General features: G+C 41.4%; 1 protein-coding gene across 2 annotated transcripts in view; it reads right to left on the reverse strand.

Moving 5' to 3' along the window:
* Positions 1-4,054: 4,054 nt before the first annotated feature.
* LOC145391506 (EH domain-containing protein 3-like) overlaps positions 4,055-20,242 on the reverse strand; it is a 176,617-nt gene continuing 160,429 nt past the window's right edge. For both annotated transcript variants that reach the window (XM_080266133.1, XM_080266132.1), the window contains exon 6: positions 4,055-6,609. In XM_080266133.1, coding sequence (XP_080122259.1) covers positions 6,398-6,609 — 212 coding nt within the window. In that variant the 3' untranslated portion in view covers positions 4,055-6,397. The remainder of the gene's footprint in view (positions 6,610-20,242) is intronic.

Consider the following 20,242-nt stretch of genomic DNA (forward strand, 5'->3'; position numbering starts at 1 on the left):
GTGGATCATTTTGTACCTAAAGAGGGTTGGCTATCCCCAATACCCCACCCCCATAAATGTCCACTAGAGCACTACCATTCTCATGAACATGTACAGGCACACCCGACTCACCAACTGCACCATACACTTTCACATTCCTTACTTTTTCATTCATATCTCCAGTCAAAAACATTCTCTCACTCTGCTCAAACTTTTCTATGCATGCTTTCACATTTACCCAGAGCTCGGCTTTCACTCTGCCCGTACGCTTTTCTGTCAGCGCACATACAAACATAGTCACCCACGCTTGTATTCCTACTTTCAATCTTACCCTCACAATCCTTGAGCTAACTGATCCATACTCTTATATTCTCCTTCTGTCTCTTGTGCGCAACAATAGATACAGTCAATCTACATATGTCCACTTTTGCATCCTCAGGCACCTGCACAATCTCTCTCTCTCTTTCTCATCATTAGCACTCCTCGCATTCCACGTTGAAATCTGTACCATGTCCTTTGTCCAGTCCTTTCTTGTCACATGTTGGTCAGTACTGGTGTGAAGCATTTTGTTTGTCTTTATAGTCAGTTGTTTTCCAGGTAGGGTCACCAAGCCTCTGCCAACCCACTTGTTGACATGTAGGGAACATGTGTTAGTTGGTTATATGGTTACCACCCAGCATAGTAAATTATACCTTGATTTACAGGAAATCATTTGGCTTGTCACTCAATGTAGCATCACCCTAGAGTATAATAGCACTACACTAATTGAATGGATGATGGACACCCCCACCAACCACAATTCATTCCTTTTCCTTTTCAGGTTTCACTACAAAAGCCTTATATCCTTTCTCGCTTTGTTTTAAAATTTCCACGTCAGTGTTTCTATAGTGTGCAATGGTTTTCCTCACTTTTTCCTACCAGTTTCAGCTGGAGGGTTTGGTGTTGGTGATGCAGGGGATAGCCTTCTTCTTTGCTATCCTTTGTCCTAATCTAGTAGCTTAGTCACTCTCGTAGGAGCTGCCTAGCATTGGCCAATTGGCCTACTGCAGTTATCCTCTTTTCTTATGTTTTTATTGTACAATGGTCTTGTCTCAGATCACATGCCTTAAATGTTATCCATGCAAACTATACCAGACAACCCGATCTGTGTTACCAGAACAAAAAGTTTGTACTATGCAGGCTGATAGGGAGGATCTTCTGTTAAGTACAGTTGCCATCAAAAGTACTGTCATCTCCCCTGCTTCTCTCCATGGTCCTTGAAACTCATTATGGTGAATCTGCAACAATAAACAGTGATGATTTTATTGGCCACAGAACAGTGGCATCAGTGTCAGTTGCTAAAGATTTACCAGACTGATTTTCAAAGTCAATGGAGGGAGAAGCATGAGAGGTGATAGGACTTTGGTGCCAACTGTAATTACCCGTAACCTCATGTTCCAAAAGAAGTAGAAGCCAGTTCGTATCACAAGTGCTGGGCAGTGGAATCACCAAAGCAATACAACAAAGAGAAGATTATTCTAGTTCCAAATCCCATCGCTTTCAGTATCTTTTTGCAGCAAGCAAGGAAAATACGATGGAATATGTCCTCTCTCTCTCTCTCTGTTACATATCTTTCTGGTGTACCTTTTCTTAAAATGTATTTTATGCGAATATGTACACAGTAATCTGCAGCAAACTGCCAAATAAAGTGTCTCTGCTACCTTTACAGCTGATATGCCAGGCTCCCTGAATTTACACACCAACTACAGTAGATGGAAATAGTTTTGATATCAGAGAACACATCAGTACTTATTATGAGGACTGTAGCCTTTTTTTTTTTTTTTTTTTTTTTTTTTTTTTTTCCACCCACTCTTTGAAGCATACCATTTTTGTTGTATTCAGACCATCCTACTGAACATCTTCATCTGCCAGGATATAAAATGAAAAACATGAATTCATTTGCATAATTTATATATAAAGTAATATATATAAGTAATAAACTTTCTCCTTTAAAGTTTGCTAATTTCAATTAAATTAATCCTGAATGTACCAGTTTTTACAAGGAATCTAATTCTTTGGTTCTATATATAAACAGTTGGCAACAGCAAAGGGGACTTTTTACTTCCAATTGTATGCACTGTAATAACTGTGGGTGTGACTCTCTGATTATGTACAAAACATAACTACAAACTACAGAAAATAATACAGCAAATGGAAAACTGGAAGCTCATGTATTCTGCAGACAGCAGGAGGCAGACAAAAGGTAGGGTAAAACACCATTAACATTCCTAAGTAGACAATCAACTGATATACTGTCCTGATCATTCAGCCACCATCATGAAACAAGTAATGAATATCCTCATAAAAGTTAAACTTATATTTAAGAACCTGACTTTCACAATTACACCAGCAAAACAATCTTGTTATTGCCTACAAAATACAAACTGAAACAGTAATACACATAACATCTGTGAATGTTGATATGGCAGAATGGGACATACACTTTGTAAGATACACCAATTCCAAACTTTCCTGTGTCTAAATTTAGTGTGAAGACATCAGACGATTGAACTATGACAGATATTGGCCTGAAACTTTGCATAACTCTTTTTTAATATGTCCATTTTCATCTCAAGACCATAAAACTGATTTTCAATTATTCTATGGAAAATATAATGTGCATCACTGAAGTATACCCAACTTCACAACTTTGTAGCTGAACAACAGAAGATACCGACTTAAATGACATGTATATACTCCATCAAAAATATATGCCATTTTGAAAGTGAAAATGGGGAGGTGACTTAGTTTTTTCTTTCACTAAGCACCAAGTCATGTTCCCCAGTGCCACAGTTTACGAATTAATGTAACTGTCAGTTTTAACAAAGCTCACTGATTGACAACTGAATTTAGGTGACATTCTTTCTAGTTTATTCTAGCTGCTACCAGACAATTTAATTCAACTTTAGTCAGGCATCTAATATTATAAGGGGTTGTATCTTATCTGTCCACCTTGAAAAGTCTATCTTAGTTAAATCATAAGGTCTGATAACAAGAATAAAATGAAAAAGATATCCATCCATTATCCAATCCTACATTGCCCAATGAGGAGCGTAGCAGCCCGGGGCTAGGCAGCTGGTCCCGACATTTAAGATGAGGGTGACCAGCCTCACTCATCCCTGAGAGGCATTACATGAGCAATCAACCCCAACCACCCCTTGGATATAAACCTTCACCAGCTCAATCTGAATGGAGCGCAATAATTACCCATTAAACCACCAGGCGCCAAAATTTGGTTATATGGTTACAACCCAGCGCAGTAAATGGTTTCCTAGTGTACAGAAAACCATTTGGCTTGTGACTCAGTGCAGAGTCACCCACAGGCAGAACAAGAGGAAAGAATGAAGGAAAGACAGATAGAAGAGGGAGTGTAAAGTCACCTGTAGGCAGAAGGACAAGGAAAGAATGAGGCAAAGCAAGACAGAAGAGGATGGAAGGAATGAAGAATGGAGGAGAGGGAGGGGCAGACACCTGACAGCAGCACTACATTGAGTGAGTGGATGGTGAGTGCCCCCACATCCCTGAATTAAATGGCTCAACTTTTTGGGTCCATATGACTTACTCTGCGATTCATTTAAGACAACACAGGCAATTCTGTTATGCTCATGAGACCCACGGCACAAAAAATATTACCATAAATCACAATCAATATTTGGTTCAAGAAATGGGAACTTCATGTTATATTTCAGTTTACAGTGTACAATATTTATTCAGCTCATAGAAACTTACTGCATCCATAGAGTTGGTGATAAAATAATGAACTGCTTATTTTTCTTTTGGCTACCCTACAGCTTTCCCACCTCCTGCTGAACTAAGAACCCACGCTTTAATACTGGTGCAGTGCTCTGTGTCAATAAAACTCTCATACCTCACTGGCTCAATTTTGAACATAAAAAGGCATAATAAAGGGCTGATGTTACAATTTTGTCTGTTACTTCTTCTGAAAAAAAATTATATTTTTCTGCCATATACTATAAATATATATATATATATATATATATATACTGTATATATTCTTAACAAAAAAAAAGTACAGGATGATCTCCATTCAATGAGGGAAAAAAGAAAAAAAATGTACTTAAAGGATAATTGCCAGTCCCCCAACTAAAATACTGTACAATAATTTCAATATGATCATGTATGTTCAACTCAGAATTTTCACAAACTATCTAATTAGCCAACAAACTGAACCACAACTTAGTATGGTGCAGCTCAGCGTGACTGACAAAACAACATTGATGGAATGACATAGATAGGATATTTCAGATGAAAATTCCAGAACCAAGCTTAGCATATCTTTATATAGCACCTTGTAAAAGCTTAAGTGAAAATTTATAAAAGAATTTTCTTATATATTTCTTTTCCAGTAACAAATCATACACATATACAAAACAAACTGTCACTCTTAAGACAACAGAAGATGAATTCCTTAAATGTAAAATCCTTCTCTAAGGCAATATAACTTTGACAACAAAATCATATCAATATACATAATGTTACAAAAAAGACACTCATGCCTACTACTGTACCATAGGTAACAAAATAAATCTTTCCCAATGCAGAACAATTTGCAGGGAAAAAGTAGCGGCACTTGCGGCGTGGTGTTTAGGCCTATCTGAAAGCTAGTACAGTGTAGAGATTGTGGCTGGCTTGCAGTTTATCCAGGGATGCTTCCTTCACTCTGGAGTACTCAGAGCTCTCACAATGGGTATGTAATTGGACATACAGTCATATCCCAAGAGGCTCTGGAGATTTCACTGCACATCTTCCTCAGCAATGTATTCTGCTTGTTACACCTCAACATCTTGTAACTTACTGATGCAAACTATGTCAATATCAAAAGAACATAAATTACATAATAGTGAATGTTAAGGCATGATATGTAAATAAATCGCACAGAAAATGAGGCTATGAAATCTCCATGGCCTAATAAACAGGGTGTTCTTCCAGTTTTTACACCAACTTACATGATCTGACAAAACTGGCTTTAATGTGGACATACTCTTGCTTATTCATCTTTTGCTTTTATAGTTTTCTCCTTCATTCCCTTTTCTTTCACCATGCAAAACTTGAGCATTCAAATTACTGTGCTTCTTCCAAGCATGAGATCCTTCTCCTTTCAAACCTTGTTCTCTCTCTCTCTCCCATACACTAAACACAAAATCACTCCTACTCTTAGTTAACAGAGTCATGCCAGGAACTGAAGCCAATGCCACTGATTTATTCAACAATATCAAGTTTTGAGGGCAGACAGGCAACTAGATAACCACCTTCAGTGAACTGGTTATACATGAATATATTTCTCTCTACATAATGCTGTCAATTATACTGTGTAGTGCTTCTGGGAGGTAGCCCCAGATATCATATATGTTTACAATAGCAACTGGTGCTAGTGGTATTATAAGACTGCAGTAAATACCAGTGATGACAATTTTCTATAGCATACAAACTCTACTGCACAAAAATATTCTTCCTCTTCCTAATGACTAATCTCAATGTAAAATTTTGAAACAGGCTAGGCTGAAATTATTTTACTAATCACCAAATACACATACAACCCTGCCAATACATATGAAAATCCCTTCTTTCCTTATAAATAATCTGAGCATCCCACAACATTAAACCATCATCCATACATTCCCCAAAGGTATGTAAACAAAAGCACATCTGTTCTATCTTAAACAATATAGTGTACAAAATTTCACTCCACTCTCTCCTGTGTAACCAAAAATTTAAGTAATCCTGCTAAAGGGTCAGATTGGTATGGGGTAATGCTAGGATAGACAGAGAGAGAGAGAGAGAGAGAGAGAGAGAGAGAGAGGGAGGGGGGGGGGAAGAAAGGTGAAACAAGAGCTGATCAAGGCAACCAGCACCTTCAAAGGCAGAATATGACTAGGTAATGACAGGACGCAACAGGAAAAAGACAATAAATTCTGACTGGATGAAAGAAATATAGGAAGGATTATATATTACATTAAGATGGGGTTTGGGGGGACTACTGAACAAAAAACGCAAATAAATAATATATGGTAATGTTTAAAAAAAAAAAAAAAAAAAAAAAAAAAAAAAAAAGTAACAGAAAAAAGCAGGTTCAGAAGAATGACAGGTTCAGTGAGGCACAGAGAGAAAGAAATAAAAAGGAAGGGGGGTGGGAACAATGGGGAAGAAAGAATGAGAAAAGCAACAAAAGGCAGGTTCAGAAAGGTAAAGGAAGGTGAGGTTAGGCTAGGATGGCGATATCTGTTGGTAAGGGCAAGGTAAGACAAGGTGGTCACCACTAGGCAGGATCTGGTGGTGTCGAGAGAGGCTGACTGGATATAACATGAGGATGGTCCAGGCCAAGAAAGGGCAGGACAAGGGAGGGTGATGGGGGGCAATGCTAGGCCTGGAACCCTCGCTTGCTGGGGGGCACAAGGTGGTCTGGGAGTTCCGCAGGCAGATCATTGCCGTCCAGCTTGATGTTAATGAGATGCATGGCCAATGCAAATTCGTCAGAGTCAAGCATGCCATCCTTGTCTATGTCCGACATCTTCCACACCTTCCCCAGCACTGAGTTGGGCAACTTCGACTTTAGCATCTCTTGCTTGGCCGCTGTAAGGAAAGGAAGTTAGTTGGGTGACTGATGGACTGGCTGACTCACTAATTTCATAGTAAACGCATGGCTGCCCAAAGAGATGGATGCATGAACGATAGTAGTAAGAGGAAAGTGGATGTACGGATGGACAAACAGATGGATGGAAGGACAGATAAAAAAGACACACAAACATACAAATGGATGGACCAAAGGATGCTTCAATATGAGAGGGCAGGCTATAGGCATCTGTAATTATTCTAGTCTATTGCTGTTGCAGCTCCAGCCTCTTCTGAAAGTGAGCAAAGGGACTGCATGCTGAAGCTGCCTTTTTCTTACAGTCCACCATCTTCCATTTGTGAGGATTAGGGAGGGAATTAAAGGATGCTTTTATAACTGGTCAGAGCTAAAATAATAAAAAGAACTTATCAAAATTGGTTTTTATGGTATGGATACCAAATGCATAATCCACAAACTCATACACTGGAAATTCAGTATTACTGTACAGTGCCTCAAGAAAGTATCCGTACTTACGGGTAGATAGTTCTGAAATCATACGTTCACCTCTGGTGTGTTTCAGATCATATCGTTGGTTTTTCAGTTTGTTTCCCACATAGTTGTTCTGATACTTTATTGAGGTACTGTACAATACAGCCGACTGTCCTCCAACAAAGTGGTTATGTTCAAGGAGATGGTGTGTTTAGGGGGGATTGTGTTCAATAAAAGTGTGTGTGCCACAGATTATGGGAAAATACAAGTTACATTCCCATACCTTTTGAAAAGGAGAATTTGTGGGTCATGAAACCAAATTCTGAAGCATTAATCTGTAACTCTACAGTCACATCTCTTTTCACAGTATTACAGAGCACAGTTGGTGTACATAGCTACCCTCACATACAACTGAACAATTAATTTTTTTCCTACAATAAAAAACTCAAATAATGACACGCTGCTGGTACAATTCCATCTCTCCCCCAAGTAACAGGGCCACCAAAGTAGGTTCTACATCACGCTACTATTTTGTTATATGGTTGCCAGCAAGCACTGTGAATGGTTTCCTGGGTTACAAGAAACCATTAGGGGCAGTCCCATAAGTTCCTAACATTGTTGACGTTGTCTGCATCTTAGCATGGAGTGTGTTGTGCAGTGCACCAATATGTGTGTTATGTTGTGTGGACCTATTCTGCAAACAGGACACGTCATTTGTGATTCCATCCAGTTCAAACTGAAGCTGGTACTTGAAAAGAGCAGGGTGACGTCCTGATCTAAACCTAGCTAAGTGAACTCCATCTTCTCTAATGATGCTTATGATGGGTAGGTCACAAGGATGGGCCTGTAATATAATGGTCTGATCAAGGTGTTGTATTGCCCTCTGTGAGAAGTGAGTATGTAGATGCTTTTCTTAATTATTTGTGTTGGAATGTCTGGAGGTGACATGTTACTGTAGAGAGTAAGACAATGATTGCATGGTGATTGTTCTATATCCCCCGCTGTGCCGTGTCTGTCATGTTATAATAGGGTGCCGTGTATCAGTACAGGCTGCTGCATAGAATTGTGTGCCTCGCACATCAAGATATTCTCAAACAGAGAGATTTACTTCATAATGTTAATAAGCTGTGGGAAAAGTTTTGGTGCTGCCAATGGTGTTGTGTAAGGCATGGGTCAGGGAACTTTTTTAGAGTATTACTCAAAAATTTATTTGAGTAAAAAAAAAAAAAAAAAAAAAAAAAAAAAAAGTGTACACATGTCAATAGTACGTCAGCTACGCAACAAATATCATGATACTGTATGTGGTTTTACATCTTGTTCACTAAAACTTACATCATTTGTGTGAGAAATCAGTGATATACCACATGCATTACCTCTCATATCGCATGCATTATGTCCCCGACTTTTTTATTTAACCTATTTGGGGTAATTTACCCCTGTCCACCGATCCCCAGTGTCGAGTGCTGTTCTGTATGGTTTGCAAGGCGTTGTAGTGGGTATTAGACTGCATGTGAGCCCAAGCCAGGGCAGCACAGGACATCACTGATCTAATGAATTGTTTGCAGAGTAAGAAAAAATTTCATTTTACTGCACATAGGCTATCTCTGTTTGGAAGTAATGAGAGAGTGTTTTTGATTGGTGATATGAATGGTAAAGTTGGGAATGTGAAGGTGGATGGAATAGTTGGTGAGTGGGGTGTGCCTGCTGAGATAGATAAGAATGGGATTGCGTTAGTGGACATTTGTGCTGGGAGGGGGTTGGTGATAGCCAATACCCTCTTCAGGCATAAAATGATCCACAGATAAACATGGCGAGTGATGAGAAGGGTGGGTGGTGAACTGAATGAAAGGAAGGCAATGATTGATTATGTGTGTGTGGATGAAAGGATGTGAAGATGTGTAAAGGATGCAAGAGTGTATAGAGGTTGAGGGAGTGGACTTTCTGACCACTACTTGGTGGTGGCCTGAATTAGAATTCAAGTAAGATGGAGGAATAGAAGAAGGGAAAGACGAGAGGAAGGAGTAGTTGCAAGGAGAGTGGAAAGGTTACAAGAGGATGAGAAAAAGGCAGAGAATAAGAGAGAAGTGGAGGAACGATTGGGCAAATATGAATTGGAGCAGATGGGAGACGTGGAAGGTGTGTGTTGCATATTTACAGAAGAAATATGTGCAGCATGTGATGTGGTGTGTGGAAGGAAGAGAAGACGCAGGGGGGTGCAAGGAACAGCGTGGTGGACTGAAGAGGTGAAACAGGCTGTGGCACAAAAGAAGAAAGCATACAATGAATGGATGAGAAATAGGGGCGTGGAAGAAGTTGAGAGGCAGAAGAGAGAGTTATATGTAGAAAGAATGAGAGAGGTGAGAAGATTAGTAAGAGAGAGTAAGAAGAGAGTGGATGAGGAATTTGGAAGGAATTTGAGTGTAAAGTGGAGGGACTGTAAGAAAATGTTCTGGAGAGAGGTGAAAAGAGTAAGACAGGGTGGAAGTGAAGTTAGCAGGGGAGTAAAAGATAAAAATGGTAGATTACTAGAGGAGAAGGGAGAAAAAGTGAGCAGATGGAGAGAACACTTTAAGGAATTGTTGAACGTAGAGGATGGAAGTAATGCGAGTATAAGTGGCTGGGGAATGGCTGGGAGAAGGAGGGAGGTGAGAAGACAGGAAGAAATCAGTAGGATAGAAGTTGTGGAAGCAATGAAGAAAGTTAAATCGGGGAAAGCCCCAGGAATTGATGGAGTGTGTGGTGAAATGCTGAAGCATGGGGGAGAGATAGTAGTAGAATGGATGTGGAAGATGTGCAGATTGGCCTGGGAGGAAGGTAGAGTCCTGGAGGATTGGAAGTCAGGTATAATTATTCCCTTGTACAAAGGAAAAGGGGAAAAAGAAGTGTGTGGTAATCATAGGGGCATTTGTCTTCTTAGTATAATAGGAAAAGTGTATGGTAGGATACTTATTGACAGAGTTAGAGAAAGAACATAGAAATTAGTTGGAGAAGAACAGGGAGGCTTTAGGAAGGGAAGAGGTTGTGCAGATCAGATATTCATTCTTAGATCTTTAGTGGAAAAGTTTCTAGAGAAGGGAAAGAAGTTATATGCGGCTTTCATGGATTTGGAGAAAGCATATGACAGGGTGGATAGACAAGGATTGTGGAAAGTGTTAAGAATATATGGAGTAGATGGGAAGTTGTTGAATGCTGTGAAGAGTATGTAAGATGGTGCAAAGGCTGCAGTGCGTGTGGATGGTGAACTAAGTGAATTTTTATCTTTGAAAGTTGGGTTGAAACAGGGATGTGTCATGTCTCTATGGTTGTTCAATCTGTACATGGATGGGGTAATAAAAGAGGTACAAGGTAGGGTAGTGGATGTTGGAGTGGCCCTGGTGAGAGAGGATAGTGTTTGGAAACTCCCTGTAATGTTGTTTGCAGATGATACTGTGTTGTTGAGTGAAGATGAAGGGGAGCTGCAAGGCTTGGTGGATGAGTCTGAGAAAGTGTGTAAGAAATGGAATCTAAAGGTGAATGTAGGGAAGAGTAAAGTGATGGTCTTTGAGAGAGGTGAAGTCAGTGATGTACAGTGAGGTTGGATGGTGAGGAATTGGAAAATGTGAGTACATTTAAGTACTTGGGTAGTGTGATGAGTAAGGATGGAGGTTTGGAGGGTGAAGTGCTTGAAAGGGTACAGCAGGGAAGAAAGGTTGCTGGTTCTTTGAAAGCAGTGATAAGAAACAGGGAAGTGACCATGGAAGTGAAAAAGTTACTACATGACAGTATTGTGATACCAACTCTAACGTACGGAAGTGAAGCTTGGACGTTGTTGGAAGGACACAAGTCAAGAGTGAGAGCAGTGGAAATGAGTTATTTAAGAGAAGCATGTGGAGTCACATGGAGAGACAGGCTGACGAATGAGGATATAAAGGAGTGTTGTGGTGTTGCTGTGGATGTGATAGGAAGCGTTATGAGGAACACACTGAGGTGGTTTGGCCATGTGGAGAGGATGGAGGGTGAAAGACTGACAAAGAGAGTGTATGTGAGTGAGGTGGAGGGGGGAAGAGGGAGGGGGAGGCCCAGGATGAGATGGAGGGATGGGGTGGAGAGGTATATGAAAGAGGGGGGTGTGAGTTGGGAGCAGGGCAGTGAAATGGCGGGGGACAGGGCGACTTGGAGGCGATCTGTTTGTGGCCACCCCAAACAGGATTGAGGCGTCTGGCAATAGATAGATAGTACCATGTCTGAGGATTCACTGCCACTTGATGCCTTGGACATGGTTCTTGAAAGTGAGTAGAGTGTCATATGTCACTCCAAGGATCTTAGTGGAGCGGGTGTGTGGCACTTACACTGTTCAATCTGATGTCAGTGGAGTACCCGTGTTCATGGTTACTGATGGTTATGAGCAGAGCAATGAATTTAGCTGGAGTGAATGTCAGCCTGTTGTCCCTGACACAAGTGTGTAGTACACTAAGGTAGTTCTGTCATATTGTGTAGGCTGTGTCTCCAACGTGGTATGTGGTTGTCATGGTGAGGTCATCAGCAAACAGCACTATGTTTATGACTGGCCTGGATGTGGGAATATCATGCATGTATAGATTAAAGAGTGTTGGTAGGAGAACTGAGCATCCGTGGTACTCTGTTAAAGAAATTTCATGTTTGTGATTACTTGCCATGAAAGAGAACATGTGCTTGTCTACCAGATATAGAGTTGGCAAGCCAATGTTTGGTGTTGTTCTCCAAGTCTGTGTTGTAGATCTAAACGATTAATTTGTGTCAGGATATGGGATCAGAGGTGTTACTAATGACTATACTGCAGTTGTGAGAAGTGCACTGTTAATATGGATGTCAATGAGGTGATGCCATCGGATGCTTGTTGTGTAGGGTTAGTCGGTATGGTGTTTGTTGAGTGTAGTGCTATAAATATGTGCTGTTATGGAACATGAGGGACATGAGTAAGAAGTGAGTGGATGGGGAATTTGGAAGGAATTAGAGCATAAGTTGGAGGGAATGTAAGAAAATGTTCTGGAAAGAGGTAAACAGAGTTAGACAAGGTGATAAAGAAGTTAGTCAGGGAGTGAAAGATAAAAATGGTGCATTGCTAGTGGAGAAGAGAGAAAAAGTGAGCAGTCAGAGAGAACACTTTAAGGAACTGTTGAATACAGAGAATGAAAGTATTGCAAGCAGAAGTGGCTGGGGAATGGCAGGGAGAAGGAAGGATGTGAGATGAAAGGGAGAAATCAGTAGAATGGAAGCTGTGGATGCAATGAAGAAAGTCAAAATGGGGAAAGGCCCAGGAATTGATGGTGTATATGGTGAAATGCTGAAGCATGGGGGAGAGACAGTACTAGAATGGATGTGGAAGATGTGCAGATTGGCCTGGTAGGAAGGCAGAGTCCTGGAGGATTGGAAGTCAGGTATAATTACTCCCTAGTACAAAAGAAACAGGGAAAAAGAAGTGTGTGGTAATCATAGGGGCATTTGTCTTCTTTGAGTAATAAGAAAAGTATACGACAGAATACTTACTGACAGAGTTCGGGAAATAACAGAGGAATTAGTTGGAGAACACAGAGGTTTTAGGAAGGAAAGAGGATGAGTAGGTCAAATATCAATTCTTAGGTCATTAGTGGAAAAGTTTCTAGAAAAGGGAAAGAAGTTGTATGCGGCATTCATGGATTTGGAGAATGCATACGACAGGGTGGACAGACGGGGAATGTGGAAAGTGTTAGGAATATATGGAGTAAATGTGAAGTTGCTGAATGCCATGAAGAGTATTATTATTATTACCTGTATTTTTTTTTATGTGAGGAGGAAGGAACCAAAGGCCGTGAGCCCGCAAAATTGTTCCTTCCAAAAGAAAAACAAAATACAAGAGAGGGCCAAATTCAAGATCCAATCATTTCAAGATGCCTGGACACACTGCATTTGAAAGACTGGAGATCATAGGAAGCAGGAAATACAGACAGAGGGAGACAGTTCCACAGTTGACCTGTTGCATAAATGAAGGACTGGGAGTAACGGTTAACTCTTGCATTAGTGAGTAAGACAGAAAAGCGATGACAATTTGCTGCCAGACAGGTGCTACGCGCCCGTTGTAGATGTGGAGGAATGCATGAAGACAGTTCAAAGGAGCAGGGACCACTGAAGCAGCAATAGACAAAAGATAAAGATGCAACAGTGCAACGAAGAGACAGGTTGAAGGGAGTCAGTAAGAGGAGGAGAGTTCATGAGACGAAAAGCCTTTGACTCCACCCTATTGAGAAGAGCTGTATGTGGGGAGCCTCCCCACACATGAGGGTTGTACTCCACACAGGGGTGGATAAAACCCCTCTATAGAGTCAACAATTGTGCAGGGGTAATGAAGGAATAGAGTCGGCTTAGCACACCTTATCTCTTGGAAGCAGATCTTACAAGAGATGTAACATGATCTTTCCAAAATAAGTCACGAGTAAATGAAACTCCAAGCATGTTCAAGGATGATGCAGGATTCTGCTGAACATTATTAAACATTAGTGGGCACACCTGTGGAAGATTCTGTTGGGTTGATAGGTGTAAAAACTGAGTCTTCGATGCATTAAAAACAACCAGATTATTTTTACCCAAGTCAGAGATATAAGCCAAGTCACACATTAGGTGTGCCATAGCCTCATCCCTTGTTTGCTGAAGTAACTGCTGAGATGGACATTGCAGGAACCAAATGGAAAGGTGAAGAGTGGAGTCATCAGCGTATGAGTGGATAGGGTTAGATGTACAGCTCAGATGGTCATTGATGAACAAAAGGAAGAGGGTTGGTGATAGGACAGAGCCCTGAGGAACACCACTGTTAATAGCTCTAGGAGAAGAATGATGGCTGTCTACAACAGCAGCTATAGAACGACCAGAAAGGAAGCTAGAGATGAAGGCACAGTTAGAAGGAGAGAAACCGTAAGAGGGCAGTTTGGAAATTAAAGATTTATGCCATACTCATCAAAAGTCTTTGAGATGTCAAGTGCAATGGCAAAGTTTTTGCCAAAGTCCCGACAGGAGGATGACCAAGAGTTTGAACGGTAGGTGAGAAGATTGCCAGTGGAGCATCCCTGACGGAACCCATACTGACGATCAGAAAGAAGGCTGTCATAGAAACGAAGCTTTAAAATTTTTCTATTATGAACTGACTTGAAAACTTTTGAGATACAGGATGTTAAAGCTATTGGACGATAGTTGGAGGGTTGGGAATGGTCACCCTTCTTTGGGACTGGCTGAATGAGAGCAAACTTCCAGCAAAAATGAAAGGTACAAGTATGACAGTGCTGAGGCTGCAGTGCATGTGGATGGTGAACTAAGTGAATTTTTCTATTTGAAGGTTGGGTTCAAACAGCAATGTACCATGTCTCCATAGTTGTTCAATCTGTATATAGATGGGGTTATAAAGGATACTAGGAAGGGCAGTGGATGTTGGAGCAGCCCTAATGAGAGAAGACAGTGTTTGGAAACTCCCTGTAATATTGTTTGCAGATGATACTGTGTTGTTAAGTGAAGACGAAGGGGAGCTGCAAGGCTTGGTGAAAGAGTTTGGGAGTGTGTGTAAGAAACAGAATCTAAAGGTGAATGTAGGGACGAGTAAAGTTAAGGTCTTCGAGAGCAATGAAGTCACTGAATATACAGTGAGATATGATGAGGAGGAAATGGAAAATGTAAGCGTGTTTAAGTACCTGGGTAATGTGATGAGTAAGGATGGAAGTTTGGAGGGTGAAGTGCTTGAAAGGGAACAACAAGGAAGAAAGGTTCCTGGTTCTTTGAAAGTAGTGATAAGAAACAGGGTAGTGAGCATGGAAGTAAAAAAGTCACTGCATGACAGTACTGAGATGCCAACTCTAATGTATGGAAGTGAAGCCTGGACCTTGATGGAGGGACACAAGTCAACAGTGCGAGCAGTGGAAATGAATTATTTGAGAGGAGCATGTGGAGTCACATGGAGAGACAGACTGACAAATGAGGAAATGATGGAGCATTGTGGTGTGGACATGGATGTGACAGAAAGTGTTAGGAGAAATACACTGAGGTGGTTTCGCCATACGGATAGGATGGAGAGTGAGAGACTGACGAGGGGAGTGTATGTGAGTGAAGTGGAGGGGGGGAGAGGGAGGGAGAGGCCAAGGATGAGATGGAGGGATGGAGTGGAGAGGTATATGAGAGAGGAGGATGTGAGCTGAAAGCAGGGCAACGAAATCGCAGGGGACAGAGGCGACTTGTTTGTGGCTACCCCTTATAGGATTAAGGTGTCTGGCAATAGATAGCTAGATAGATAGATGGACAGACAGACAGAGTAAGATGTTCTTCAATTTTGTAATGTGTGTATTAATGCTGGTGTTGGGTGTGTTGCTTAATGTGTTGTTCTGTTCTTTAATCAATTTTATCCAGTATGCTTTCTTGCAGTTTGTAAAGTAAGGTGTGATCAATGATCTGGACTGTACAGTATTCCTATGATGATTATGAAGGGGACACGATCTTGACTGAGTTAGGGTTCTGTTTACCAAGTAGTGGAAAGTGCAATGTTAGTGAACAGAATGTGATGTCTGAGGAGGAGAGGATGCAATGTGCCTGTTGTGGGATGAGGGTGTACTGTGAGATGTCATCCAGAATGTAAACGCTGTTGACTTTTAATGTACTGTAATGCTGAAACCTTGGTGACTGCTCTGAGTGTGTTCATAAGCTGTGTTTTTAGTGTTAAGCTCCCATCAATAACAGATTTTGGTGTCAGTGTTAAATGAAGGGGCTGAGGGCTGTACTGCACTGGTACAATGTGGGGATTGTCAGGAGGAAAGGACATGCTAGAAATGTTGATTTCTTGTTTGTGACCAGATCTGACACGGAATGACTAACGTGTTATCATTCTGGAAATGTGATTGTGCTGTTTGTGTTGTCTTGGTAGAGGAGTGATGTGTGAATGTATGTGATGGGGAGGCCTCCATGGCCCTCAGTTCTACCTGTGCGGCTTTCTGTGTATAGTGGTGTCTAATTTTTGGAGTCTACTATATGCGTGTGTGAGTTCTGTTTCTTGTAGGAGTGCTATGTGTATGTCATGGTTATAAGCGAGAGATGAAAAATGTGAAATATCAGGCAAACTTACATCCCTCAACTTTACTGTATTATCACAGGTTCTCAATTTTTTTCCCACGAAGTACCCCAAGTTATCAGACCATCAACCCTAGTCCCATTAATATGACACTGAATACAGAATGGTAATAAGACTAATTCAATACACAGTGGTACTACAATGGATATTTTCAAATGGTTGAAATTATAAAGACTTTATTAATGCAGTTTAGCATTAAGATTACAGTTAACGTACAGTGACATTAAACGGGAATGAAACTATTGTTACTTTATGAACACAAGCAACAACAAAAATTCAATGTAGAATGGTACTATACTGGCTATTGTACAACTAACAAAATTATAATTACTCTTTGGCAAGTAAGAATTACCACCATGTTTTAAATATGACATCCATCCATCCATCCATCCATAATCCAATCCCATGATGCCCAATGAAGAGCACAGGAACCCAGGACTAAGCAAGTTGGTCCTGACATTTAAGATGAGAGTGACAACCAGTATTAAACTCCAGTGTGATACCAACTCTAACGTACGGAAGTGAAGCTTGGACATTGTTGGAAGGACACAAGTCAAGAGTGAGAGCAGTGGAAATGAGTTATTTAAGAGGAGCCTGTGGAGTCACGTGGAGAGACAGGCTGACGAATGAGGATATAAAGAAGCGTTGTGGTGTGGATGTGGATGTGATAGGAAGTGTTATGAGGAACACATTGAGGTGGTTTGGCCATGTGGAGAGGATGGAGGGTGAAAGACTGACGAAGAGAGTATATGTGAGTGAGGTGGAGGGGGGAAGAGGGAGGGGGAGGCTGAGGATGAGATGGAGGGATGGGGTGGAGAGGTATATGAGAGAGGGGGGTGTGAGTTGGGAGCAGGGTAGTGAAATGGCGGGGGACAGGGCGACTTGGAGGCGATTTGTTTGTGGCCACCCCAAACGGGATTGAGGCGTCTGGCAATAGATAGATAGATAGTGATAGCGGTGCCTGTTTTGTGCAAACAAGTTTCTCACTCTGAGAAGCGGTATTAAACAGACATACTAAATTTCATGCTCCACATTAAGCCATGCTCAGTGTTTAGCTTCATTATCAACAGCACTGAAAATCCTCACTCACATAGGCAAGTACAGTAACCCCTCACTTTACCGTACCTTGCTAAACCAGATTTCACATTTAATGATTACTTTCAGGGTCCCCAGACAAACCATCATATATATCAGATACCATCCAGAATGAGAAAAACTACACAGACCCACTGGACAACTCTGGGCCAACTAGACACTTTTTTGCATATAATGTCTATTATCTGTTACATGGAATGCATGACACAGGCCTGCTGAATCGCTTCCCGAGTGCGGGGTGACTCAGAACGCAGTTACCATTGCTGGTAGTGGTTTTTCCACACAAGAGTGACGATGATTGACAGTGGACTCAGTCTACAACATATGAGGAGCATGGAGTGGGAGCACCCTACATCAATCTGTACCGTATTTCCAACCCTTTTTACCCAAACCTGGCCCTCTCCCTCTCATTGCTGCCGAGTTGTTATACATTTGACTTTCAATTATCTGTCGTCACAATTTCCACTCTACACATTATCCGAAGCTTGTGGCTTAACTCTATTAAAACAATATCTGGTGAAATTAGGCAATATCTGGCTCAGAAATGCGAAGCAATCAGTGGTACTATGCATTTTTGGTGGTAATGTGTATCATCTGGCACAGACATGGGACCCACTCGGAGAGTGGACAGACCCCGCAACACACGCCTGCCAATCAAAATGCGTTGCGAGAACAGCCCACCCAATGCGGCAAGCCAACTGCGGCGCTCTCATTCTCTCAACTGGATGCTGTATAGTGTGGGCCTAGCCGTGCCTTGTGCATTTGTGACCCATATGGTGTCTACCCCCCCCGTGTTGTGACTTAGCATGTGACCCACCATGCCTCACTGCTGTAATGCTGTGACTTCCCTTGTGGCCCATCAGTGCTCCATGCCCTAGTGCTCTGACTACTGTACCCTAGTTCTGTGTGATGGATGAGTTTGTGGCTTTTGTGGTGGTGACCTGGCTACTGCTGGTCCTGTTTACCCCTTGCCTGGTCCTAGTTGTTGTCTCCATGGCTCCTCCACCACCTGCTAAGAGGCATCATGTGGTTCTCTCCATGGAGATGATGATGGAGATAATCAAGAAGATGGAGCAACACTGGACCATTGCAATGAACTGCACAGCTGTAATCCTCGCCAACAGAAACTGGAAACTGCTTGAAAATGGGTGTCTTCTCTAGGTAATTTTGCTCCAAAGACAGAAAAGTTGAAAGTATTTTTTCATCTGTCAAACACCCCTCAGGAAGATCCCAGATTTAGCATGGTCCTTACATCCTTATGACCAAGGGTATGGAATAACATGAATTTTAATGAAAGTATGCACCTGCCACAGGCAAAGAGTTATTAGACTGATAAGCGAGATGGTCGGGTCAGGTCGCTTATATTTACTCTGTCGCCCTCACACTGACAGTAGACTTTGCTTCACTTGCTTTGCCCACAATTATACCTGTATATGATTACTGTATACTGTATATTCTTTATAGGTATGATTATATCAAGTACTATTATATCATGTACTTTATGTACTGTATCAATACTGTATTGCATTTTGTGCTTTATTTTAATCTTTTACTTATAGTTAATAATTCCTCGTGGGGCAATGTACGATTGGATGACAGACAGATAACAATGTAAGAGTTTTTAGGGTAGCTAGTCAAGACGGATAGCTTAGGATGGTGACATTATCTGGCTCAATGCCAAATGGATAGCTGATTGGGGGTACCGATGCAATATCCAGTGCAGTGTTTGGTTGAATTACGCAGGATTTTTGAGTGACTACTGTACAAGGCAGTATTAATACTTTGCTAGTCATGAAGAAGCACTATAACAAGGGTCTGAATTTATGGGCCAAGTTAGTGTAAAATGGGTTTAGTTATCATTTTTTGTAGCAGAACAGGCTATTTTAACTTATTTTCCATGATGTGCCTGAAAACCAACTCCAAAGGGAGGACCACCAGACTAACCAGATTATCGGCTTTATCGGACTGGGCTTCCCCTCAGTTGATCCAACACAATGAGGTTTGCTGTACTAGGGAACATCAGCAAAGACCTCACAGTAACATCAACTAAAGCAGGGTAAAGCTCACTCATTTTAGACCAGAATTAGGTTAAGAGAAGTGTTTCACATGCATCTTTTGCAACAAGGTCATCAGCTACTCTAGGGAATTCTTCTTGCATGTTATCTGGGAGAAGGTGCACATTAACAATGATGGGGTTTCCGATTAATTCTGATTCCAACCCTTCCAGTTCAGTGAAATAAGACTGCAACACCAAGCACAGGGAAGAAAGATGTGTTTACACACGGTGCACCAATTCTAGTTTTCCAATGCCTTTGGTTTTATCAAGTGCTTCACTAAGGTGTTCAACATGCTAAGATTTTTGTCTCTAATCTTTCCTTCCCACGGCTCCAGCATCATGTTGAATGATCTTAGTTTGTCCATGAAATCAATCACCGTGGTAAAACAGACTTAAAGGCAAACATTTACTAAGTCTATAAGTAAGAACATGTCCTCCATGTAGGTCAGCTTCTGGAGCCACTGATTATCTGACAATTTCCTGGTGACCTAAAGCGACTTTGTCTTGTCACGTCTGAAGTCTTCAGAAAGCTCGTCCTTCGGTAACTCAGTTCGATATAACATTCCCTTACAACAACCAGCAAACCTCGGTTTTGTTTCATTTATAGTGGCTCAAAACATGCTTGCATCCGTCGGCCTTGGTCACCTAATGACGGCTCTCCATGCTACTCGATCTCTGACAGCCTCCCTATTCAATCCCTTCTGCCTGAGGTCATCACACTCTATCACCTCATCCCAAGATTTTTTCAGTCTGCCTCTTGCAATCCTACCCCCAACGTTCACAATTCTCACATTCTGTACGTAACTGTCATCCCCCATCCTCTCCACATGCCCAAACCATCTCAATCTCTCTCTCCTCATCACAACACCAACACACTCCAGTCCCATCATCCCTTTTCCTTCTTTCATCATAAACCTGG

The sequence above is a fragment of the Coenobita brevimanus genome, chromosome 18, assembly GCF_032717465.1.
Source record: "Coenobita brevimanus isolate Jiangsu-jjx chromosome 18, ASM3271746v2, whole genome shotgun sequence".
NCBI lineage: Eukaryota > Metazoa > Arthropoda > Malacostraca > Decapoda > Coenobitidae > Coenobita > Coenobita brevimanus.